The following is a 26,302-nucleotide window of genomic DNA, read 5'->3' on the forward strand; positions in this document are numbered from 1 at the left end:
TGCAATTGTTTTACATTATATTTTTCAAAAGCTCAGTTTACTTTTCAAGGTTTGAATCATTTGTTTCAATGTACATTTAAAGTTGGAGAGTTCTGAACTGCAGTGTCATACAGAAAGAATCACTTGGGGTTCTGTACAAAAAGAACAGCTGAAGCTATGAAACATTCGGCCATTAACTAGTTTTTTTTTTGTTTTCTTTAGGATTTTTCTGATATCACATCCCAGCCCAGTCTTGAACAAGAAGAGATGGACACTGAAGTCGAGAGCACAGTGGCTAAAACAGCTGACGCAGCTTCCATATCACAGAGTTCAATTCAAATTATCATAAACATTCACCAGCAAATGTGTATGGGATTTGTGCAAACTGCGTGGTACCGCCATACTGCGCCAGCACATCAGTGTGGTGACTACCTTAGTGCTTTTGTGTCCTCTTACCATACAGCTGCCTTGCTAAATACACAGTTCTATTCTCTAATTGGTGAGTGTGTTCAATTATTAAAATTTCTTATTCTTTGATGGGATGTGGGTGTCACGGATGAGGCCAGCATTTATTGCCCATCCCTAATTACCCACAGTGGCTTGCTAAGCCATTTCAGAGAGCAGTCAAGCACATTGCTGTTGGTATCCCATGTAGGCCCAAACCAGGTAAGGAGGCAGATTTCCTTCCCTAAAGGACATTAATGAACCAGATGGGTTTTTATGACAATCAGTAGTTTCATGGTCACCATTACTGGGATTAGCTTTCAATTTTACACTTTATTGAATTTAAATTCCAACAGTTGTCATGGTTGGATTTGAACCAGTGTCCCCAGAGCAAATAGCCTGGGTCTCTGGATTACTTGTCCAGTCACATTACCTCTGCGCCACAGTGTCTCCTATCATGCAGTGTATTTTTACAGATATTGTATAGACTATTTTTCAAGTAAGTAAAAAGGGAAAGGACTATGATGTCAGTGCGGTACGATGCTGGGTGCATGATGCAGTAGGAATTTGGGTGAAATCAGCTGTGGCATCAAAAGGAAGAAAATTTGCAACTCCAGGCACCAAATGTGAATGCGACTATTGCATAACTGATTAGGTGACCCACTTATCTGCTTAACTGAACACAGTTTTGAGGAAAATATAGGAGGAAAGAGGAGCAGAAAATTGCAAAAAGAGAGTGTTATTCTGAATCATTAATTTTAGCAGGCTGGATGGATCAGAGGATCTTGCCCCATTCTTTATTGTTTGTAATTCAAGTTCTTTATTAAAATTGCTTCCGTAACCACGGAAGGTATTAAAGCCAGAGCATTAGTAGGAGTGGCATTGAGGTTGACGAGGCCCCTCAGCATTGCTCAGTTGGTGGCATTCACCTCCCTAGTTAGGAAGTTGAGAGTTTAGCCTGCGTGTAACAATATGTTGCAGGCTGACAGTCTAGTGCTGCATTTGAGTTGTTGGCTTTGGTATGGAGTCAAACTGAGATTCCTTCCGGCTGTTTGTGATTAAAGTGGGTATAGAAGATCTCATAACATAATTCCAAGATGAACATGGGTTTACCTCAATTTCCTGGCCAACATCCATAAATGATTTGAAGCTAGGATTCAGAAGCACAATAGCTAAATTTGCTGATGATGCAAAATTTAATGAAGGTGATGGTCTCCAAAGATGAAGAGGATGAGCTACAGGTGAATTTAAATATATTTGGAAAGTTGGTGCAGGTGGCAGATGAAATTCAATGGTAGAGAAATGCAAAGTGCTTGATGTGGAGATAACTGCAGGATGGGACTATTAATTAAATGGAAAGAATGTGCATAAACAACAGGAGAAAATAAAACTATTGCAGCAACGCTTGGTAGCAGTGATTAGGACATATGAAATATTGGGATGTATTAAAGATTAATAGTGAGCCATGAGAATGAGCTAGTGTTTAAAAGGTCATTTGTGCAACCATACTTAGAATACCCCGTACAGTTTCCGTTGGTTCTGAACAGAAAGCATATTGAGCATGTAGAAAAGAGCAACCTGAATGATTGAGGAGTTGGAGGGATTGGGTTAGGAAGAGAGATTGGATTATTAGAAACAACGATGTAAATTGGGCATGTTTACTGATTATAGTAACTGCACTTCAAAACAATCCATTATATGGAAAATACCTCAATAGCTATTTTTGAAATGTTATGGGCCAGGATTTCCCGGTCAGCAAGCGGGGGTGTGGGGCCTGCCCGGCTACGCGTAAAATGGTGGACGGTGAAGTCGGGCGGAACTCCCGATGTCACCCCACCCCATTTAAATTTTCAGGTAGGTGGAATCAGCTGTGCGCCCGCCAACCTGCCAGTGGCCAATTGAGGCCATTGACAGAGCCATTGAAGTAATTAATGGACCTGCCCGTCCGACCTTAAGGTGGGCGGGCAGGCCAGGAGCCCTGGCGGGCATTAGAAAAAGCATAAAACCTCATCCATGGGCGGGATGAGCTTTCATGTAGGTTTTAAAAAATGTAATCAAACTGAATTTAAAAGTGATGGATATGTCCCAACTCATGTGACAGTGTCACATGAGGGGACATGTCAGGGAAATTTTTTTTTTCTACTTTTCACTTTTTTTTTCCTGTAGAGCTTATCTTCTTGAGGCAGCACTTAGCCTCAAGGAGATGAGTGCACTCTTTCATGCACATGCCGAAAGAGCGCACTCTCAGTTTAGGGATTCCCCCCCAGCCCGCGCAGGGAGCGCATAGCGCTCCCGTGCGGACGTCACGCTCGGCAGGCCTTAATTGGCCTGCCCATGTAAAATGGCAGCACGCCCCCAATTGGGGGCACCAATTGGAGGTGCACCTCCAGGCGCCCGCGCTCTCCAAAACGGGGGGAAAATTCTGCCCATAAAGGAGTTTTGAGCACAAATCTCTTTTTACTTCAGTTCACGTCCTAATAGATCCAGGTACATGAAAATATTTGTCACTGCCTAATTACATACTTCGAAAATAGCGAAGTTGAACTGGATACATTATAGTTGTACTCATGTTGTTACTAACCATAAATGTATAATTGTATTTTATTCATTTTAAGTGTAGTATTTGTTTACTTTGGGCAGATGCTTCCTTGAGTGGACAGCTTCATGGTGGTCAGTTATTGATCAGTGCTCTCATCCAAAACTCTGTTGGGGGAGAAGAAACCTCTGAGCTCATCCTGCCCCAGGAAGATACTTATGACTTTTACCAACACCCAAATATCCAGGAAGCTAAAAAGTGTCAGCCCGTCCTGAGGAACTTCACCCAAAAGGTGAAAGAATTACTACTGGACTGGCCTGACCACCCAGCTCTGCTGCAGGTAGGGAGAATCCAGTTGCTGCTTTCTGCACCCTTTACACTGTCAGACTTAATCTAGCTTTGTGCTGAGCATTCACTTGGTAGTATTCTGATGATTAACATCTTGAAACATCCTACCTTCAGCTCTTATAACAGGTCTCTGGTCCCAGGTACGTCATTACACCCATTTGTTTTTCTCTAGCCAGTGGATCTTTTCCCCTTGCTTTAGATGGGGATAAAGCACAGATTTCGTTTTAATGTGGGAATACTAAATGACAATTAGCATAGAATGGGCAAAGACAAAATTTGGGGTTTTCCTCTTCACACAATGTACCCCAGTTTAGCTCTGATCTTATAGTTCGCCCTTCAGCATTGACCCAATGGAATGCACTACTGCATCAAAGTAAACAAAGTAAGTGCCTTTGTAGTTGGCCTAGTGTTTAAGCATCAACATTTGTTTTAGGATTTAAATAAAAAATAATTTTAAATGCAATACCCCTTCAGTATTGAGAAATAACTGCACTATGCGTCTACATTATTCAGAACAAAATAAGTCAACGCAGAAGCTCAACCATACCCTGTTAGGCATGTCTGAGTGTACTTAGATTTATCCCCTTTCTCCCTTTTTGAACAGATATTGCCTTGACACCACTTCAGTTCTCTGGTCCAACTTGTTCTCTGAGCATTTTAACTTAGTGCCAATCTCCTGCCTTTTCCCTGTAACCCTGCACATTGTTTCTATTTAAATAACCATCTTGAATTGCTCAATTGAACCTGCCTATGCCGCACTTCCAGGCAGTGCATTCCAAACCCTAACTACTCGCTGTGTGAAAAAGTTTTTTCTCACCTCACATTTGCAATATGCTTGCATTGGAGACAGTACAGTGAAGGTTCACTAAATTGGTCTCAGGTATGAGTGGCTGAGTAAATTGGGCTTATATTCTCTGGATTTTGGGAATGAGAGGCAATCTGATTGAAGCATACAAGACTGAAGGGGCTTGATAGGGTAGACATTGAGAAATTGTTTCCACGGCTAGGGGAAATCTAAAACAAGGGCACAGTCTCAGGATAAGGGACTGATCATTTAGGACTGAGATGATGAGAAATTACTTCATTCAAGAGTTGTGAATCTTTGGAATCCTCTGCTCCAGAGACTCCATTGTTGAATACATTTAAGCCTGGGATTGACAGATTTTTGGTGTATCAGGGAATAGAGGGATATGGGGGCAGAAAAATAGAGTTGAAACTCAAGATCATCCATGATTGTATTAAATGGTGGCTTGATAGGCCTATGGTCTACTCCTGCTCCTATTTCTAGTGTTGTTCAGATGTGGGCTGTTGGCATTCCCAAGTCAGATAAAAAGCTAGGTGCAGAGTAAAGCCCTTTCTTTTGTACACCTGGAGTGTGTTTGAGGCTGCAGTGTTATTAATTAAGATGAAGATACAAAATATATCCATTAGCATCTGCAGAAAATATGAATATGTCAGACTGAACCCCTTGAGTACTATCTGAGTCTCGATTTGGTGTTTACCTGGGCCTATGTATTTCTAGCACTTGCTACCATCTTGATCAGTTTCCTTCAGATGCACTGTTTAATTGTCTCTGGTGACAGATTTATTAGGAGCTTTTGAGCCTCAATTTGGCAACATGTCTGAGATTAGAATATGCCTTGCTTTGTTGTGTGGCCTGGCAAGTTTTTGGCTTGAAGTTCAAGATTGTATCATTCTTGTTTTACAGCTGTTGGTCGTAATGGACAGAATTAGAAGCTTTCCTGTTTCCTGCGCTTTAGCGAAATTCTTAAACGGTATGGAGATCCTCTTGAACAAATCCCAGGTGAGCCATTGCTCTCCTCTCTTTGTCCTGCTCCCAAACCAACAAAACCTGTGTTCTAGTGGTGGTCTGTCAATAGACAATCTTCGACTCATTCTGAATGAACTAACCGTTTTTATTTTGCAGGACTGGGAAGAGAATGCTAGTCGATCTGTGTCCTTACGGCAGCATCTTGATGCTGTTAGCCAACTGATCATCCAGTGGCGCAAACTGGAGCTAAAGTAAGAATCATTATTTAGGTTAACTACTTTAGGCAAATGGTGATCGGCGGCTTCATTTGCACCTTTTCCTGTCGTAGCAGGTTGCTGGGAATTGAAGTTGTGCAAAACATATTTTTTACGTCTTAAAACCCTTTGTAGAAGCTACCATCACTCTTGTATTGGGAAGCGTTGACGTCCAAAGGGACCTAGGTGTCCTTGTTCATGAGTCATTGAAAACTAACGTGCAGATGCAGCAAGCAATTAGGAAGGCAAATGGTATGTTGGCCTTTATTGCAAGAGGATTTGAGTACAGGAGTATTGAGGTCTTGCTACAATTGTATAGAGCCTTGGTAGAATGCACCTGGAGTATTGTGTACAGTTTTGGTCTGTTTATCTAAGGAAGGATATACTTGCTATAGAGGGAGTGCAACAGAGGTTCACCAGACCGATCCCTGGGGTGGCGGAATTGTCCTATGAGAAGAGATTGAGGACACTGAGTGCATGTTCTCTCAAGTTTAGAAAAATGAGAAGCGATCTCATTTGAAGCATACAAAATTCTTACAGGGCTCGACAGGGTAGATGAAAGAAGGATGTTCCCCCCTGACTAGGGGGTTATAGAACCAGGGTTAGGGTTAGTCTTAGAATTGGGGGTAGGCCATTTAGGACTGAGGTGAAGAGGAATTTCTTCACTTAGAGGGTGGTGAATCTTTGGAATTCTTGACCCCAGAGGGCTGTAGAGGTCACTCATTGAGTATGTTCAAGTCAGGGGCCAATATATTTCTAGATATAAAAGATATCAACTGAGGTGGAGATAGTGTGGGAAAATGGCATTGAGGAAGATGATCAGCCGTGAACTAATTGGATGGTTGAGCAGGCTCGAGGGACCAAATGGCCTACTGCTGCTCTTATGTTCTTACTAGGAACATAGGAAATTAGATATCATCCTCTTCCCAATCTCATTTATTTACCAATATTAGCTTTTAAACTAACAAATCAATATCGTACTTGATGATTCTGGTCCTATAGATATGGTTAGTTCAGGAACAATAATGGTTGTATTAGTTAGTGCGGCCCCAATATTATGCTTGAGAAAGAACACCTGGGGCAGAATTTCCCCCCAGTTGGGGGGGTTGTGAGGGAGCGGGTCCGCGCCGCCATTTTATGTGGGCGGGCCAATTAAGGCCCACCCAGCGTGATGCACGCCTGGAAGCGCTGAGCGCTACCTGTGCGGGTGGGGTGGGGATTCCCTGAGTCGTGGCCTACGCTTTTTCGCGCATGTGCACAAAAGAGCGCAGAAATCTCCCTGAGGCGCAGAGGTGCCTCAGGGAGATTAGTTTATGGTTTAAAGATTTAAATAAAGAAATTAATAACTTTTAAAACATGTCCCCTCATGTGACAGTGTCACACAAGCTGGGACATGTCAATGAATTTTTAAAATAATTTTTGTTGAATTTTTAAACTTCCATGTAACCTCATCCCACCTGTGGATGAGGTTCCATGAAAAATGCAAAGGCTGCCTGGGCTCTTCGCCTGCCCGCCAACCTTAAGGTTGGATGGGCAGCTTATTTTATTAATTGAATTAGTTTTTAACAGGCCTTAATAGGCTCTTGATGTTTGGCAGGCACGCAGCTGACGTGGCTGCGCGCCCGCCGAACTGAAAATCTAAATGACGTCGGGACGCCTGCCCGATGTCACCACACGTCGGCGAGTGGGCCCCACCCCTGCTCAGTGACCTGAAAATTCTTCCCCTGGATTTTTGTGTTTTTTACCTCCAGTGTAAAGTGGGATGACAGAAATCCTGAATGAACACAATCCTTATTATGCTAATTTTTTTCTGTCAGTTTTTACACCTTCTCTCCTGAAGTTTTCAGGTGTGATGGGGCATAGTACTGGGTATCTCTTCCTCTCTTATATACCTTTTCCTTGTGTTAAGCTTCTTACAGCCAGTTGGCGAAGGAGACCAGAAGTCATTCTTTACTCAGTTTTAGATTTATTCACAAAGTCAGACATTACAAATGTACAGCTCCTAACTCTACAACCCACCGCCAGTGTCACTAAGTGTATGATCCTGAATGACGTCCCCATAAACCCATTTCCAGCTGGAGTAATGAGATAGCAGTCATGGGCAGGAAACTTGGATTTTCTTCTGTCACTCCTCAATCAAGCCTGATGCTAATACAGCTTAGTTATCAAAGTTAGAACATGTCTGAGTTTTGTTTTATTTTTAGTTGAGCATATGAAATACTGCATTATGTTGGTTACTGTCTTGGCATTGTCAAAAGTTGTCTGTTTCTTGTAGCAGTTAGAGGAATAAACAGAATTGAGTTCTTGTACTATTCCACCAACCGAAATGGTAGCTGGTTTCGGGCAATTTCCCTCTAACAATTCATTCAGATTTGCTAACATTAGATATCTGCCTTTCTGAGCAAGTGTTTTTTTTTACTGTCAGATGTGAACTGAACTGTGATGGAAGACTGCAGTTTTAAATTTCATGATTTTATACTTTTCACAAAAAAATGTCTTTGGATTCTTGCAGCATTACGCATGAGGCAAAAGTTTGGCCAATGTTCCCCAGCCTTCAATAAATCATGATTTATACATTTAATCTCTCCACAGTTGCTGGTCTAATGGTCTTAATATTGTGATGAAAAGACACTTGGAGAAATCAACCAAGCATTGGTTTTCAATCTACCAGCTAATTGAAAAATACCTTCAGGAACGAACAGAAGAAAACTTGCAAGGTAGTACAGCATTGTATTTATTTTGTTGAATACTGGTGAAATTCAGAAGGCACTTCATCAGTGTATGGGCACTTCAGAATCACCTCAATTTACAGTATAAAGATGGAGCATTCAGGTCTGTAGTATTTGATATTTGAAACTTCCATCACATGCATTTTATGAATTTAATCAGATGACTTAGTTAAACGTTTTGTGATTGTTGAATTAAATGAACATCTTGGGTGGAAAGGATGCTGTTAATTATTAATTATCAATTAACAAAGTCAAACATAACTGATTCTAATTTACGATGTTGATTGTCATGTTTTGGTGGTCTTATTAATTCATGGAATGTGGGTGTTGCAGGCAAAGCGAGCATTTGAGGGTGCTGTGTGTCTGTGTGTGTGTGTGTGTTTGTGCATGCGTGCGTTAGGAAGTTCCAGGGTTTTAATCCAGCAATGTAAAAGAAACAGCGGTGTAGTTCCAAGCCTGGATGGTGTGTGTTTCAAGGTGCTCATGTTCCCATGCACCTGCTGCCCTTGTCCTTCGAGGTGGTAGTAGGTTTGGGACGTGCTGTCAAAATAGCCTTGACAAGTTGCTGCAGAGCATCTTGTGATAGTACATGCTTCTGCCATGTTGTGCTGGTGGTGGAGGTTGTAAATGTTTAAGGTGGTGGATGGGGTACTTGATCCTGGGTGGTGTCAAGCTTTTTGCATGCAGCTCCAACAGCACTTGTCCAGGCAATTGGAGGGTTTTCCAACACACTCCTGACTTGTGCCTTCTATATGATGGAAATATTTTGGGGAGTCAGGAGGGGAGTGACTCAATGCAGAATTCCCAACCTCTGACCTGCTCTTGTCGCCACAGTATTTATATGGGTGATGCAGTTAAGATTCTGATCAATGGTGAACCACCAGAATGATGTTGGTGGGGAATTTGGTGATGGTAATGCCATTCCCATTGACTTTAGTTTTGCTAGGGTTCCTTGAATGCTTCCTTCAAATGCTACCATGACGTCAAGGGCAGTCACTCTCACCGCACCTCTGGAATTCAGCTCTTTTGTCCATTGTTGGACCATGCCTCCAATGATGTCTGGCGTGGAGTGGCCATGGCAGAACGCAAACTGAACATGCAAAATTTATATCCATGTTATTAATACCAGCCACTTGAAACATATTCAGAATCACACGGTGCAGAAGAGGCCCTTTGGCCCATTGAGTCTGCACCGACACCTGAGAAACACCTGACCTACCAACATAATCCCATTTACCAGCACTTGGCCCATAGCCTTGAATGTTATGACATGCCAAGTGCTCATCCAGGTACTTTTTAAAGGATGTGAGGCAACCTGCCTCCACCACCCTCCCAGGCAGCTCATTCTAGACCATCACCGCCCTCTGGGTAAAAAGGTTTTTCCTCACATCCCCCCTAAACCTCCTGCCCCTCACCTTGAACTTATGTACCCTCGTGACTGACCCTGCAACTAAGGGGAACATCTGCTCCCTATCCACTGTGTCCATGCCCCTCATAATCTTGTACACCTCAATCAGGTTGCCCCTCCGTCTTCTCTGCTCCAACAAAAACAACCCAAGTCTATCCAACCTCTCTTCATAACTTAAATGTTTCATCCCAGGCAATGTCCTGGTGAATCTCCTCTGAACCCACTCCAGTGCAATCACATCCTTCCTATAATGTGGTGACCAGAACTGCACACAGTACTCCAGCTGTGGCCTCATCAAGGTTCTATACAACTCCAACATGACCTCCGTACTTTTCCATCTTTAAAATGGAGGGAGGTCACTTTTCCATCTTTAAAATGGAGGGAGGTCACTTTTCCATCTTTAAAATGTAGGGAGATCCCTTTTCCATCTTTAAAATGTAGGGAGATCCATTCTCCATCTTAAAAATGGAGGGTGATCCCTTTTTGTAATCCATGCCTCGATTGATAAAGGCAAGTGTACCATATGCCTTTTTCAGCACCCCACTAACATGTCCCTCTGCCTTCAGAGATCTATGGACACACTCGCCAAGGTCCCTTTATTCCTCAGAACTTCCTAGTGTCATGCCATTCATTGAATACTTCCTTGTCAGATTACTCCTTCCAAAGTGTATCACCTCATGCTTTTCAGGGTTAAATTCCATCTGCCCATTTGACCATCCCGTCTATATCTTCCAGTAGCCCAAGACAATCAACCTCACTGTTAACCACACAGCCAATCTTTGTGTCACCGCAAACTTACTAATCCTACCCCCCACATAGTCATCTATGTCGTTTATATAAATGACGAATAATAGGGGACCCAGCACAGATCCCTGTGGTATGCCACTGGACACTAGCTTCCAGTCACTAAAGCATCCTTCTGTCATCACCCTCTGTCTCCTACAACTAAGCCAATTTTGAATCTACCTTATCAAATTACCCTGTATCCCATATACATTTGCCTTCTTTATAAGTCTCCCATGTGGGACCTTGTCAAAGGCTTTGCTTTTAAACTACATCAACTGTACTACCTTCATCTACACACCTGGTCACTTCCTCAAAAAATTCAATCAAATTTGTTAGGCATGACCTCCCTCTGACAAAGCCATGCTGACTATCCCTGATCAAACCTTGCCTCTCCAAGTAGAGATAGATTCTCTCCTTCAGAATTTTCTCCAATAGTTTCCCTACCACTGACGTGAGACTCACTGGCCTGTAGTTCCCTGGCATATCTCTACAACCCTTCTTAAATAGCGGAACCACATTAGCTGTTCTCCAGTCCTCTGGCACCTCTCCCATGGCCAGAGAGGAATTAAAAATTTGGGTCAGAGCCCCTGCGATCTCCTCCCTTGCCTCCCTCAGCAGTCTGGGACACAAATCATCCGGACCTGGAGATTTGTCCATTTTTAAGCCTGCCAACATCTTGTCACTCCCTATATCAATTTGCTCAAGAACGTCACAGTCTCTCCCCCCGAGTTCCATACCTTCATCCTCATTCTCTTGGGTGAAGACAGATGTGAAGTATTCATTCAACACTCTACTGATGTCCTCTGGCTCCACCCATAGATTTCCCCCTTGGTCCCTTATGAGCCCTACTCTTTCCCTGGTTATCCTCTTCCCATTGATATACTTATAGAATATCTTGGGATTTTCCCTACTTTTACCAGCCAGAACTTTCTCATATCCCTTCTTTGCTCTCCTTTGCTTTCTTAAGCTCCACCCTGCACTTTCTGTACTCCACTAATGCCTCCACTGATTGCTTCCCTTGTACCTGCTAAAAACCTCTCTTTTCCTTCTCATCGTAACCTGAATATCTCTGGTCATCCATGGTTCTCTGGGCTTGTTACTCCTTCCTATCACCCTAGAGGGAACATGTTGAGCCTGTGCCCTCCCCATTTCCTTTTTTCACCCCCCCCCCCCACCTGCTGTTCTGCAGATTTCCTAGTCTATCTTGGCCAGATTGTGCCTTATTTTACTAAAATCAGCTCTCCCCCAATCCAAAACATTTTTTTGCAACTTGCATCCAAGCCCATAACATTATGTCTATCCCAATTAATGTTGCGAAAGTTGAAATCACCTAATATAATTATCCTATTGTTATTGTTTTTACACACCTCTGCAAATTGTGCACATATTTGCTCCTCAATTTCCCACTGACTATCTGGGGGTCTATTATAAACACCTAACAATGTGGCTGCCCCTTTTTTATTCCTAAGCTCTACCCACAAAGCTTCATTCGATGCCCCCTCCAAGATATCATCTCTCCTTACTGCAGTAACTGACTCCTTAACTGGTAATGCAATGCCTCCTCCTCTTTTATCCCCTTCCTCAACCACGTCTCAGTGGTGGCTAAAACAAAAACAGAATTACCTGGAAAAACTCAGCAGGTCTGGCAGCATCGGTGGAGAAGAAATCAGTTAACGTTTCGAGTCTTCACGACCCTTCGGCAGAACTGAAGCATAGTTAGGAGAAAGGTGAAATATAAGCTGGTTTAAGGTGGGGAGGGCAGGGGGAGAGAGAAGTTGAGGGTGTGGTGATTGTGGAGATAAGCAAGCAGTGATAGGAGCAGATAATCAAAAGATGTCACAGACAAAAGGATCAAAGAGGTGTTGAAGGTGGTGATATTTGTCTAAGAAAAGTGCTAATTAAGAATGGAAGACAGGACATTCAAAGTACAGCTCTAGTGGGGGTGGGGTGGAAAGACTAACAAGGTTTTAGTTTTAGATTTAAAAATAATGGAAATAGGTGGGAAAAGAAGAATCTATATAAATTATTGAAAAAAAAGATCACTTTAGATCTTAAACTCCCCCTCCCCCCATCCCCACCCCGTTTCTCCCCCCCTCTTTTTTTTTCAATAGTTTATATAGATTCTTCTTTTCCTACCTATTTCCATTATTTTTAAATCTAAAACTAAAACCTTGTTAGTCTTTCCACCCCACCCCCACTAGAGCTGTACCTTGAGTGCCCTGTCTTCCATTCTTAATTAGCACTTTTCTTAGACAAATATCACCACCTTCAACATCTCTTTGATCCTTTTGTCTGTGACATCTTTTGATTATCTGCTCCTATCACTGCTTGCATATCTCCACAATCACCACACCCTCAACTTCTCTCTCTCCCCCCCCCCACCTTAAACCAGCTTATATTTCACCTTTCTCCTAACTATGCTTCAGTTCTGCTGAAGGGTCGGGAAGACTCGAAACGTTAACTGATTTCTTCTCCACCGATGCTGCCAGACCTGCTGAGTTTTTCCAGGTAATTCTGTTTTTGTTTTGGATTTCCAGCATCCGCAGTAGCTTTTAGCTTTTTGTTTTTATCTCAGTGGTGGCTACAATGTCACAATTCCACGTGTCAATCCTCACCCTTAACTCATCCGTTTTACCTGTAATACTCCTGGCATTAAAGTAGAGGCCATCCAGCCTTGCCTTACTCCCCTGAAACTGAATGCAGCTGTACTCCCTCTGACTTGATTGTTTTACTGTATCATGATGTGTCCCTATTCTGCAAACATTCTGTGCCCCCTCCCCCTGCCGAATTAGTTTAAACTCCTCCCAACAGCACTAGCAAACCTGCCCGCAAGGATGTTAGTCCCGCTCTGGTTCAGATGTAGACCGTCCCGCTTGTACAGGTCCCGTCTTCCCCAGAAACAGTCCCAGTGATCCAGGAATCTAAAACCCTCCCTCCTGCACCAACTCTTAAGCCACATATTCATCTGCGCTATTCTCCTACTTCTGTGCTCGCTAGCATGTGACACTGGGAGTAATCTAGAGATTGCAATCTGACAGGTATTCCAAATCAAATTAATAGATCTCTCTGTTCCTTTATCACCTTTGCTCCACACACTACAATTCTCTCCACTTCCTTCTAGCCATCTCCTTCGGTGCCTTCAGAAATTTTCTTGCGATCCTTCACGTCCATTATGCTTTTACCCCATCTGACAAAACTCCACTGTTTGGATGCCTCCTGACTGACTTGAATCTTGAATAGAAGTTTCTAGTAGAAAAGTTACCTGTGAAATTGGTTCTTCTACAGATGCATTCACATACTGCTGTTTCATCAGGAAATAAGAGAATCCTTGCATTAGGACCACAATATGATAGGTGCATAAATTCTGCTGAATGTTGAGTTTTTGGTGTGCTCACTGGACGCCAGATTGCACTATCTTAAATTCCTCATCAGGAGACTACATTGGCCTTGCTCAACTTCCAAAATCTCTTATCACTGTAGTGACCGAGCTGACATTGTTTTGTTCTTCCAGCACAATACATGTTGAGCAGACCTGCTGTGTATTTACAGCATTTTTTATTTCTGAAAATCTTCTGTTCAGTGTAATGCACAAAAAGGGTTGTGTTTTTTTTTTAACTTGTGCTTTTATTACTCTGGACAGAGATGGAAGAGCAGATGAAGCTGCCGGCAGTAATCAAAACACTGCAAGCTTTCATTGAAGGAGCTACCCTGGGAGAGTTTCATTTTCGCCTGTCAATGCTGTTAGCTTTTCATTGTCATGTTTTGACAGTGCCAGACCAGGAGGGAAAAGGTAATTATTTGCATCCCATAATGTATAGAGTTTCTTTGAAAATGTTTAAGTAACTGGGTCTTGATGTGTTTTTTTATTAATTAAAAGGCAACTTGGGGCTTTGCAGTGCAGGCAATAAATAACCTGTCTCCTGTTCAGAAAGTTATGGATTCAATAACAACTTAGATTTGAATAGCATTGTTTTGTAACAAAATGTCCCAGGTTGCATTACATGGGATTGTGGAGCAGAAACTGGGAGGCTAGTTGAGAGAATGGACTGGAGGTCTAGATGGAGACAGCTCTTTTTAGGTTTTGGAGGTTGGGAGACTGAAGATTCGAGAGAACTTAAATACTTAGGCACTTTTAGAACAGGTTGTGGAAAGAAAAGGGGGTGGTTGGGGGAAATGCACAGCAGACCAGAGTTTTTAAGAGCAGAGGATATTTTGGGATGTAGGGCTGGAGTATATTGCAGACAAATGGAGTAAGACTGTGGAAGGATTTGAAGTTGATTAGGCTTTTAAAGTCCTTGTGCTTGGGGACAATGGCCACCGGAGGCCTGGGTGAAATATGTAGAATTTTGTGCAGGATTGAATGATTGAATATGAACAGTGGACTTCTGCATGAGTTGTAGTTTATGTAAGATGGAGAGAGTTAAAGGTATAGTTCAATGCTTTAGTGATGGCAAGGGATGTGATGTGCAAAGATCATATTCTGAAGGTTGAATTTAGTAGTTTAAGCATTTGGGGTCTCTATTTCTTAAACATCCTAAACAGCTAAGTGTTTTTGGTGAAAGAGTGTAGAAAATGCACAGCAGAAACGCAAATGATAGATCATTTGATTTATAGGCTATTTGTGCAGCAGTGTTGGAGGTTGAATGCAAATATGTATGTTTCTTTAAGAATGTCTTAAGCCGCAATAAAATAATGTGGAAAAAGTAAAGAATATTAACCAGAAAATTATTCTATTGCAGATGTCATGTGCAGTTTACTCTGGAATTTATACAGCTACTACAAGCAATTTTCAGAGTGTGTTCAGGCTAAAATAACTGAACTCCGTCATCCAATAGAGAAAGAATTGAAGGTAACAGTGAGAGAGGGGTGAAAATAAAATGGTGTTCCAATGCGACTATTTCTTTAAGTTCTCATTTAAAGTGGATGATTAGACAGTTTTCTGATTCTGACAGGTTGAGTGCAGTGCTGAGGCTTGCTTTATTCCAGACAGCAAGTTTGGATGTGTTAGCAAATAAGATGCATTGCTTTACTGTTTTTCTTTTGGCATATCTTACATTTAATCCCTAAAATACTCATTTTAAAATCACCTGCAGAGATATTTTTGCTAGAGTCTTTAAATGAATAAACTCCTCCCAGAATTTTTAAAGTTGCTTGCCTTTGTCCAGCAGACCTAATACTGATGGCTGAGTGCTGTTAGTGACCAGTAGCCTGGCTACTAGGATCACCCAGCTGTGACTTGACCCCTGTGAACCTCTTCCTTCTCTGCCAACCCTTGAACCCAGTTGGAAGATGCATGAATTCTACCTGCATCTCCTTGCCAATGTGATCCAGAACATGAACTGAGTGGAGTTAACCTTGCAGCTGTATCTGCTCCTCCTCAGTGAGAAGACATTCTGTTCAAATTTTCTATATGCCTGTGTTGGGGTGCAGGGATATTTGGCCCAGTTTCCAAAATGATTCTGATTTTAAATATGAAGTTGACAAATTATGTCAAAAAAATTTGATTCGATGCATTGTTTAGTGGTGATGTCTTTTGGGGTGGGTTTGTTCATTTTAAACATCCCGTATATTTAATTTGCATTGCAGTAATTATAAACGGTGATTGTAATCAGTCTTTTGCATGCCTTTCAGAAGGCTCAGAAATACTAAAAGCTACTGATCACTTCGGAGATGGCCTCCTTGTCTACCAACATGTGCAATTAAATATTTTCCTACTGGGTTTAAAAGTATTGGACCGGTGGTTGAACTCAGAATTTCCCCACTAATTCAGTCATGTCTGCCTACAGGACTTCGTTAAGATTAGCCGATGGAATGATGCCAGTTTCTGGTCCATTAAACAGTCAGTGGAGAAAACACACAGGTAATGCAAAGAATCTCCTAGAACGAAAGCATCAGGTACTGATGAGTGGTTAAGAATTCAACAGAAATCAAACCAGTTTAGAGAAACCATTTGTGCATGCCAACATAAAAAAACTTATCAAAAGTTGACCATTTAAAACAGCCTTGAATACAAGCCTCTTGATTAAAGACAAGGTGGCAAACTGAAAATATAGTGAAAAATAGGCTGACTGCCTATAAAATAAGCTGTAGATGTATACAATCACTTTTCTAGCATGGAAAAAACCCACGATGTGTGACAGCATTGAAATCTTTCGGGATTCAGTAAATATCCCTTCAACTATAGTTGTTTTGCCAGAGAGGAAGTTGTAGTCTACTAAGCTAATACAGTTCCAGTCTACTGTTGAAATGAGTAAGTTGGAACTAATACAGCTCCAGCCTATTGTTGAAATGAGTATACCCCCTTGATACTTTTGCCTAATTATATAGACCAAGATAGATTTTTATACTTACTTTCAATTGATGCAGCATCAAATTTGAGGAAGTGTGTTCTAAACTTTCTTTACCCTTTTGTATGGAAAAAGGGCTTCTTGATTTCACTTCTAAGTGGCCTAGCTCTAATTTTACAATTATGTCCTCTGGAAAGTATCAAATCCCTTAATTTTAATTACCTCAATTTTAGATGGCCCTCAACTACCTAAATTTGAGGGAATACAAGCCAGGTGTTTGCATCCTGTTCTCATAATATAACACTTATGCTTTATTATGCTTTATGAATTATGTATTATGCTTCATCTCCATGTTCCAAGGTGAGGTTCAGTGCCCAAAACTAGATGCAGTACACCTGACCATTATGCAACTTATTTTATAATGTGTATCCACAGAACGCTCTTTAAGTTTATGAAGAAGTTTGAAGCTGCACTCAACAATCCATGCTGTCCTGCATTAACAGAAATGGGAAGAGCTGGGAGCTTAGATAGTGTTGACCAACAGAAACAGACCAAGGTGGAGAAGCTGAATTGTGTGCTTAGAAAGGTTTCTTCAGAAAAATGTCATGTAACACAGGTATATAAATGCTTGTTGCAGTATTAATACCAATATGTGAATTTGCTGTACATTGATCAATAATTCAGTGAAAAGGAGCTATGGCATAGATATTTTAGCAAATTTAGTTTTTATTGAAACAGTGTGCTATTCAAGACATTGTAGCAACTGAGTTTGAGGTTTTCAGCTTTGATTTACAACAAATTAAACTTTCAATTTGAAATCTTTGGCTTTCTTAAACACAGGGCAGGGTTTTTTGTCCTGCGGGTGGGCGCCCAACCTGAACAGAAGTGAAATAGTGCACGATGATGTCGGGTGAGCGTCCTGACGTCATCATGCACTCAAGCGATTTTTTGGCCAGCGGGCATGCATAAGAGTTGGCAGTGCACCTGCTGACAATTAAGAGGCATATTAAGGCCCTTAAGCAATTAATTAATTTGTATTTTTCGCTGCCCGCTCCACTGTTCGGTTGGCAGGCGGGCGAGTAGGCCACGTGACCTTTGCACTTTTACGAAACCTCATCCACTGGTGGGATGAGGTTTCCAACGGTTACTACAAAAAATAAAATTTTTAACATTTTTACATGTCTGTCTTCATGTGACTGATGACATGTTTATATCATTTGTAAAATGTTTATTGTATTTAAAATTCTTCAGCTCCCTGAGGCAGCTCTGTGCCTTCAGGGAGCTTTCAGTGCACACTTCCCCCACGCATGTGCAGACTTCAGTGCTCCTCCTGCCCCCACCCTGGCAGTGCTGAGGCCTTTAGTGCGTCTTTCACGCTGGCTGGCTGTTAAATGGCCAGCCAGTGTGAAATCACGGGCGGCGTTTCTGGGCCCGCCCACGAGGGGAAAATCCAGCCCATAGAATTAAAAGCTTCGCACTTATAGATACTTGTATGGTCTACACCTTGTATTGCTTAATGTAAAATTTCAAATCTGTGTGCTCTTCTGTGACAATTTTCACTTGCTGCTTCCAATTGTTCCTTGGATCATCTTAAAGGAACTGTAAATTCTTTGCCTCCCTGCAATGAGGGATGGGCAATAAATGCTGGCTTAGCCAGCGAAGCCCACATCCCGTGAATGAATAAAAATAAATAAATAATTGCCAACTGTACTCACTGGTCCAGCCCAAGCCTGCGGGTATACTCTACTGCCTCTTTGTAGTCTTGTCCTGGTTTGAAACCTATGTGCCGCTTACTAAAATGCCATGAACTTTTGGTAGGTGAGCACTTCATTATACATCTAAAAAATATTATTCTGACCTCCCCTCACCAGACTGTTCGTTGCTAAGAGTGCATCCAAATATTTCAAATCTTGCTACTTGATAGCCAGATGCTGACCAGTTTATTGCTAGCCCATTGTTTTAATGTTTCCCTCTCCTCCATGTTGAAGTGAAAGACCTCACTCTGTGGAAGGAATTGTGGAAACGAGCATGTGTCCTGCTGCCTGCATCTTTTCTGAAACATTGTTAGCGACCTTCCAGTGGAATGTATTTTCTTGTGCCTCGATTCTTGATTAACTTCCTCCAGTCCAGTAATTTTCTATTTCCCTCCAAATAAATGTCTGCTTTTACCAGCTAGAAACTTGGGTTTAGCCTGAAAGTGGGTGAGAATGCCGAAGATTAATTAGTCTTTCATTATGCAAAACAGTTGATTTTTTTTTTTAAAGAAAATATTAATGCTTGCAGGTTTGTTGGTTTACTATGTTACATTAATGCCTAAAATTTTAAATCACTGAAGCTTTGACAATGTGAATCGTTGTTAGAGTAAGATCACTTTACTGTAACTTCACTGTTTTAACAGCTTTCACTGGTCTTGGTCTGAACCTCTGTTGTATTTTGAAATGCTCTTTGATGGCACTTATCAACCCAGCTACAATTGAGCCTAATTTTGAGAGCTAGATATTGAAGCACAATAGCATTTTTTCTTATGGAGGCAGTGAGAAGAATAACAGTCCAGTTCTTAATTCAGTCTATGTATTATAATAACCATAAATTTTCATGATTTCTAACCATCGCCAAATTATATTGCAGGTTATTTTTCCTGACTTTGGTAAAGGTAGTGCCTCATTAGAAGGGAGTTCTCTTCAGAGCCGTCTACCAGCACTGAGTAAACGAATGAGGAAAATGTGCCTGAAACTTATGACAACAAATTCTCTTCCCAGTTTTGTGGAAAGTCTGGATCAATTTACAGGTATCAAAAGACATGAATTTAAGGATTCCTAGCTGATGCATTCAGTGAACGCTAGCCTGCTATTGTCTGAATATAGTTCCAATGCAAACACTTGAAAGTAAAAATAAACGCGTTGTTGAATTGCTGAAGCTTGCTTTCTATAGGAAGTTATTGAATATGATAAAAGACAGAAATGATAAGGCAGTAAATTGATCAGCGATTCCAAGTTGGAGATTGGGAGTGGGATTTTCCAGCCCCGCCCACCACCAGCATCGTCCAGTCTCACCAAAAGTCAATGGACCGAATCTCCTGCAGCAGCTGCTGCCAGGACAGGGCCGTCAGATAAAATGTCCTTTGCTTTATTATGGGTTCTCTTTCCACTCCACTTTGCTGGAATCAGAATAATGGCGAATCTATAATTTAAAAAAAAATAGATAAATATTTGAAAGGGGACAGATGCTAAGCTTCTTAATAGAGCCAGCACAGACATGATAAGCTGAAGGACCACTACGCTGTTAATTCTGATAATTCCATGAATGTGCCAAATTCAAACATTTAATCTTTTTGGTCCCTGACCTGAGATTATAGCCTTGAAATTTTTTGCAGGATTTTTATTGATGTGTACCATAAAGGGCGGGATTTTCTGGCCCCGCCTGCTGCCAGGATCATCCATTCCCGCCGAAAGTCAACGGACTACTGGCTGGGTCGCCAAATCCCCCGCGGTGGGTCCCTCCGCGACGGGGCAGGAAAATCCCGGCCAATGTTCACAAACCAGCAGACTATTGTGGAAGCTGAAAGTCTGAAATAAAAATAGAAACAGAAAATGTTGCCAGTGCTGAACAGGTTAGGCAGCATCAGGCCCAGAAACATTAATCCTACCTTTCTCTTTGCTGCCTCATCTGCAAAACATTTGAGTTTATGTTTTTCCATATGCGTTTTCCAGGGTTCCTTGTATTCAGTTGTACTTGTTTATACCACAGCTTGTGTACACCTTTTTATTGTTGGCCACAGTAGCCTGAAAGAATAAATTAGGTTGCTGGTAAACTAGTACCTTTGTAGTTTTTGTCTGTTCATTCATGGGATGTGGGCTTCGCTGGCTGAGCCAGCATTTATTGCCCACTCCTAGTTGCCCTTGAGAAAGTGGTGGTGAGCTGCCTTCATGAACTGCTGCAGCCCATGTGGTGTAACACAGTGCTGTTAGGGCGGGAATTCCAGGATTTTGACCCAGAGACAATGAAGAAACGGTGAGTGACTTTGAGGGTAACTTCCAGGTAGTGGTGTTGAGGAACTCTAAAGAGTTGTTAACAATGGATATCTATCAGTGGTGGAATTAGGGAAATCCCAGGATGTCCCTATCATTAGCTACTGATGATCCTTTCAGTTAAAACCGGAAGAATTACGAGTTCTTGTCTTGATACTTATAGGTGATGTCATCACTGCTGTACAGGATCTCCAGGCACTTGTAGTTGACCAAACGGCTGATAAGGACAAACAAAGGTCAGAAGTCAAACATATTCTGATGCAGAAGCAAAGGGCCTTGGCAGATCTCTTCAAACGCCTCACTGAAATTGGTAAGTGCTAAGTATCGCATCAATTATGCAAAGGTCTTGCATGGATTTTCCAACATTTCTGTTTACCTGTCATTTCATGTTAGTTTCCTCTGGCCTGGAGCTGGAAACTTACAAGTACCTGCTGACTTCCCTTGCTATAAACTATGACATCAGGATTTATACCGCTGAAACTGTGACCTTAAGAGACAGCATGGTTAAAATACAGATTGTGTTAGACAGTTTATACAGATGTCAGAATAATATTGCTTATAATATGAGGCAGAACTTCTGTTATAAAGACTTGCCTGAGTACTATCACTAGCACCCATGAATTGTAATAAGTGTCGTGCAGTAAATACATGGGTATTTCATGGTTGGGTTGCAAAAGAAACTGGATTTGGTGTTGAATGGCATCAGTGTGACTTGAACCTTTTAAATTCAATCCACATTGCCCTCTTGTAATTCTAGGTCTGTTGGTTTAAAGAAGTGAAGCCTGGTTTGTTCAAAAGTCCCCTAGTTTACAAAACGAGCTGGTCAAAAAAAAATTGTCCTCAGACTATTTACTAAAGTATCAAGTTGCTTATTGCCATTGAGACCTTGTTTCGCTGACAGTTTGCTCCAGAAATGTCACTGTTGGAGAGTCCTAGAGGGGCTGTGTAAGGAACATGAATTCAGATGGCTTGAGAGATACTCTGGAGTATCTATTCAGGAAACTATGCAGTAAACGGGCTTACGTTTTCTGAAATATGGTGCAGTATCTTACCTCTGCTCTCTTTTCAGGTCTGTCTTACCGCAAAGGACTAGCTTGGTCTAAAACAGAAGATCCTCAGGACACGCTTTGTCTGCACCCGCTTGATGTGAAGACGGCTGTAAATATGATTGATAACAATGATGAGCTGGATAATATGTAAGCTGCTAATAGTTTCTGATGAAATGTAAAATGAGAATAATGTGATCTTCAAATTCGTTACAAAAACAATTGTACATATCTTTTTTAAAAAAAAACAAATTATGAATACACCAGGGGAGGAATGGGAGGTGATGCCCACCAGTGTGCAGTGCCATGGATTGATAGGACGTAGGCTTAGTCCAGAGTTCCCAATATCTGCTCTGTTGCAGTGTGAAGTTGGAGTGGAAGCTCTCTGGCACTGTCTGAGAGTGGGTGATAGGAGCATGATGCTCTTAAATCTCATGGTGACTGGCTTAGTGAAACCCTCTGAGTGTCTCCCTTGACTGCAGACAATGGCATGGTTAGGGATTGCAGAAAGAGGAAAAATGCTGCTTCGGGATGAAATTTTACAAAATATTAGACAGGAAAATCTAGTTTTGAGGCTATATGATTTTTTTTTTCTTGGTTTTTGATTCTGAAGTATAATTGTTTGTACATATGTACCTTGACCCTCCTTTCTGATATCCCATCTGCTACAGATTTCAACTCGTTCAAAACCATGCCATCGACATCCGTCCTAGTTCTAAATCTGACTTGTCCAGCATTTGACTCTCACGGACTCCTTGTCCTTTAGTACATTGAATTAAAATCTTTGTCCTCAATCTTTATTTCCAGAACATTGCACCTACCTTCTACCATCTGATTCTTGCCTTTTTTTTTTGCATTCCTTGGCCCACTCTGCCCCCATCTAATGCCATCATTGGTGGAATATTTTTGTGAGGCAAATTTAATTGAGGGTGTACTTTTCTGAATTCTTCGCTAGCTCTTTTTGGCTGGCACAAATGCAATGGGCCGAATGGCTTCCTTCTGTGCTGTAAATATCTGATTTTATAAGAAGTAAGTTTGTTTAAAAAAAACTAATGAGTGTAGCTCTCTCAAACTTAGATTGCTAATTTTTCCTCATGGAAATTGTTCTAGCATTGTTTAATTTTAATGGTGCTTATTTTGCTACTGAGGGTGATAATGTACAAAATTAAAAATTGACGTTTAGTGAGTTGCTCCTGTGAGTGTCTCATGGCAAGTAAGAAAGTTGTTAAACAGGAGGAATTGTCATTCTCCACAGCTATTGAATAGATGTCGCAGGTAACCCTGTACGAGTAGTGCTAGAAAGTTGTTCAATTTTAACGTTTGAGGTAATTAACTCTTGGACTAATGACAACAAGGAGTAACTTTCATCAAAAGGATTGTGTTCTTTGCAGTGCTGCTGTTTGACCTATCTAGAATTGATGTTTGTTAATGTTGCAGGCTGCTTGCTGAAGTTTCTGCTGCATGGGAGGGCTGCCACAAGTTTTTCTATCAATCTCTTGCACGTCGTGCTGCCCTCCAGGCAGCGATGCACACTCCTGCAAAGGTAATGATGGTCACAGTGGCTCTTTGAATGTCAGTAGGCAGAATCTCGTCTTTGACTCCAGTCATTATCATCCTTTGTATGGTTGGTGGGGGTGGGTGCAGAAACATCCAGTGATTAATTTGTCATCTTAATGCCTGGTTAGATAGATCCACATTAGTAAAGTGTCAAATAAGAAGTATTACCAGAAGGCTGAGGAGCTTATTGGTCCAATTTGCTAAATAACAAAAGCATTATTGCGTTGTAATACTTGGTGTCTGTCTGTCTGTGTGTGTGTGTGTCTGTCTGTGTGTGTGTGTGTGTCTGTGTGTGTGTGTCTGTGTGTGTGTGTCTGTGTGTGTGTCTGTGTGTGTGTCTGTGTGTGTGTCTGTGTGTGTGTCTGTGTGTGTGTGTGTGTGTGTGTGTGTGTGTGTGTGTGTGTCCCACTCCACTGTTGACAGCCTTTCAGGGCACTGAGGAGTGGACAATGAGTACTGCCTTACCATTGCCATCCACAACCTCGAGTTTGACAGTGTTTTAAAATACATCGTTTTACGCAGTTCAAGGATATGAAGCTAACTTGCGTTCTTGTGGAACGTTCTATAATATGTCATGCTTCTAACAATTACAAGCAGTGGAAAGGATTTGTAACACGATCGCTGATCACTGATTATTTGTAAGATTTAAATCACTGCAGTGCAAACGTTGAATTTGTGTGCTTTGGGTCTATGTATATAGGCCAAATGATCCGATGTTTAAAGTTTTGGGAGTGGGTTTCAAGAAGATTGTGTATCAAATACTGAATAGCAGAATCTAGGCATTTAATTATTGCCCATAAACAGGATCTAACTTGGATGAAAAAACTGAGTTGGTGATTTGAATAAATTGCCACCTCAACAAGTAGTCACTGGTATTGGGTTAATGTATTCAGGTTAGAAAAGTATTGAAATGATCAGGTTCACCTGGACAATGGAGAAAGCTTGATGATTTAGTTTTATTCCTTAGTATATTCAAAAATTTGTGTGCCGTTCTTTGTCAAGAGACTTCCCTATTTGTGAAATTTCCACCTTGTGTTTTAATGACATTTTGGCTTTTGTAGGAACTTAGCCTGGGTAATGTTGAACGTTGTCGAGGGTTTACAGCTCATCTGCTGAAGCTACTCATCAAACAAAGGCAGTGCCTGACTGGGTTAACTGAGCAGTGGGTCAGCTTAAGGTACATTGTGACTTCACATTTTAAAATGTTTTAATGATGTAATTTATGTCCAATAAAAATATAACCTACCAATTGTGTTTTTTTTTTACGCAGCCCCAGATATAATTTCACTGGGGAAGAAAGTTATTTATTCACTAAAAATAGCATTGATTGTCATAACATATTTGCCTACTCTTTTTTAAAGTCCAACTGCATGATTAAATCCCTTCTTGGTTCTATTTATCTATCTATTTAGACATCTGATTAAAAGTCTAGAAGAGATTCAGAAAAGGCTGGCAGGTTTCAAGGAGCACGATGTGGCTCTTCCACCTCAAGATGGCATCAAACTTTGGATGGCCCAACTGCGCACTTTGTCTATGAAGTTTATAATTGCCTTGGAGCAACTTTTGTGGTTCTTGCAGTGTTGTCCAAGAGACAAACCATCCGAAACCCATGAGGTGCAGGACAAAACCACCAGTACTGAGCAGATGGGTAGCAGCAAAGAGGACTCGGGAAATGCAGAAATGGCAGCAACATCTTTGCCTGAGGATTTTGTCCTGCCACATTTGAGGTTCCCCACACCATTGGTTGAAGATTACTTGCCCAGCGCTTGTAAAATGCGGCAAGGAGATCCTGTGTGGCAACAAGTGACTCAACAGGTTGTAAACATGTTGAAGGAGGTCAAGGCAGTGAAAGCCGATGTAGATGAAATGAGTCACCAAACCAGCAAAACCTTGCTATATTCATGGTAAGTATTTTCACTTTAAAAAATGTCATTGGTAACACTACTTTAGCTGCTCAATATACAGTCGGCTTTGGCTCAGTTGGTAACACTCTTATCTCTGCGTGAGAACATTTTGGGTTCAAGTCCCAATGCAGGGACTTGAGCACCAGAGTCAAGGTTGACACTGCAGTGCAGTACTGCTGCACTGTCAAAGGTGTCTTTTGGATGAGATGTTAAACCGAGGCCCCATCTTCCCCCTCAGGTAGGTGCAAAAAATTCCTTGGCACTATTTAGAAGAATAGCAAGGGAGTTATCCCAATGTCCTGGCCAATATTTATCGCTCAATTAGCATCAGAAAATATATTAAGTGGCCTTGATTAGATTGCATTTTGCTGTGAGCAAATTGGCTGCTACATTTTCTACAGTACAACAATGACCACGCTTCAAAAGTATTTCATTGGCTGTAAAACACTTTGGAACATCTGATATCAAAATGCAAGTCTTTCTTCTGCCCTCTTTTTTTTCCTTTCACATGCGCTCTCTATCGTCCATTCCTAATTGCCCTTTAATATGGTGGGGAGCTGCTTTCTTGACCGTTACAGTCCATGTGGCTATAGACACGTCCCCAGTGCTGTTAAGGAAAGAGTACCAGGGTCTTGATCCAGTGATGGTGGATGAATGGCAGTATAGTTCCAAATGAGGGTGACATGACTTGGAGAACTTACACGTTGTGGTATTCCTAAGTGTTTGATTCACCACTTCTGGGCGGTAGCGAATTGCGACAGTGCATCTTGTAGATGATGCACACTGCAGCCACAGTGTGCCAGTAATGGAGGGAGTGAATGTTTAATGCGGTGGACGGGGTGTGCCAATCAAACTGGTTGCTTTGTCTCAAATGCTGTTGTGCTGTTTACGTATTGTTGGAGCTGCTAACATCCAAGAAATGGAAGGTATTCCATCACACCCCTGACTTGTGCCTTTGTAGATGGTGGACAGGTTTTGGGGAGTGAGGAGCTGAGTTTCCTGCTGCAGAATTCCTAACCCTGACCTGCTCTTGTAGCCCCAGTATTTATGTGGCTGATCCAGTTTAGTTTTTGGTCAATGATAACCCCCAGGATGTTGATAGTGGGGCATTCAGCGATGGTAATGCCACTGAATGTCAAGCAAAGATGGTTGCATTCTCTCATGTTTGAAATGGTCATTGGCACTTGTGTGGCATGAATGTTACTTGCCACTTATCAGCCCAAGC

The 26,302-nt window shown here is 41.6% G+C and overlaps 1 protein-coding gene across 1 annotated transcript in view; it reads left to right on the plus strand.

The window, feature by feature from the left end:
* mdn1 (midasin AAA ATPase 1) overlaps nt 1-26,302 on the plus strand; it is a 227,351-nt gene that overhangs the window by 150,344 nt on the left and 50,705 nt on the right. Inside the window, exons 65-79 of the mRNA XM_078542396.1 lie at nt 202-478; nt 3,064-3,299; nt 5,016-5,111; nt 5,235-5,329; nt 7,925-8,049; nt 13,896-14,045; nt 14,995-15,104; nt 16,042-16,115; nt 16,978-17,158; nt 19,171-19,330; nt 20,734-20,880; nt 21,640-21,766; nt 23,054-23,159; nt 24,235-24,350; nt 24,586-25,077. Coding sequence (XP_078398522.1) covers nt 202-478; nt 3,064-3,299; nt 5,016-5,111; nt 5,235-5,329; nt 7,925-8,049; nt 13,896-14,045; nt 14,995-15,104; nt 16,042-16,115; nt 16,978-17,158; nt 19,171-19,330; nt 20,734-20,880; nt 21,640-21,766; nt 23,054-23,159; nt 24,235-24,350; nt 24,586-25,077 — 2,492 coding nt within the window. The remainder of the gene's footprint in view (nt 1-201; nt 479-3,063; nt 3,300-5,015; nt 5,112-5,234; nt 5,330-7,924; nt 8,050-13,895; nt 14,046-14,994; nt 15,105-16,041; nt 16,116-16,977; nt 17,159-19,170; nt 19,331-20,733; nt 20,881-21,639; nt 21,767-23,053; nt 23,160-24,234; nt 24,351-24,585; nt 25,078-26,302) is intronic.

Source organism: Cetorhinus maximus, chromosome 5, assembly GCF_964194155.1.
Source record: "Cetorhinus maximus chromosome 5, sCetMax3.hap1.1, whole genome shotgun sequence".
NCBI classification, from domain to species: domain Eukaryota; kingdom Metazoa; phylum Chordata; class Chondrichthyes; order Lamniformes; family Cetorhinidae; genus Cetorhinus; species Cetorhinus maximus.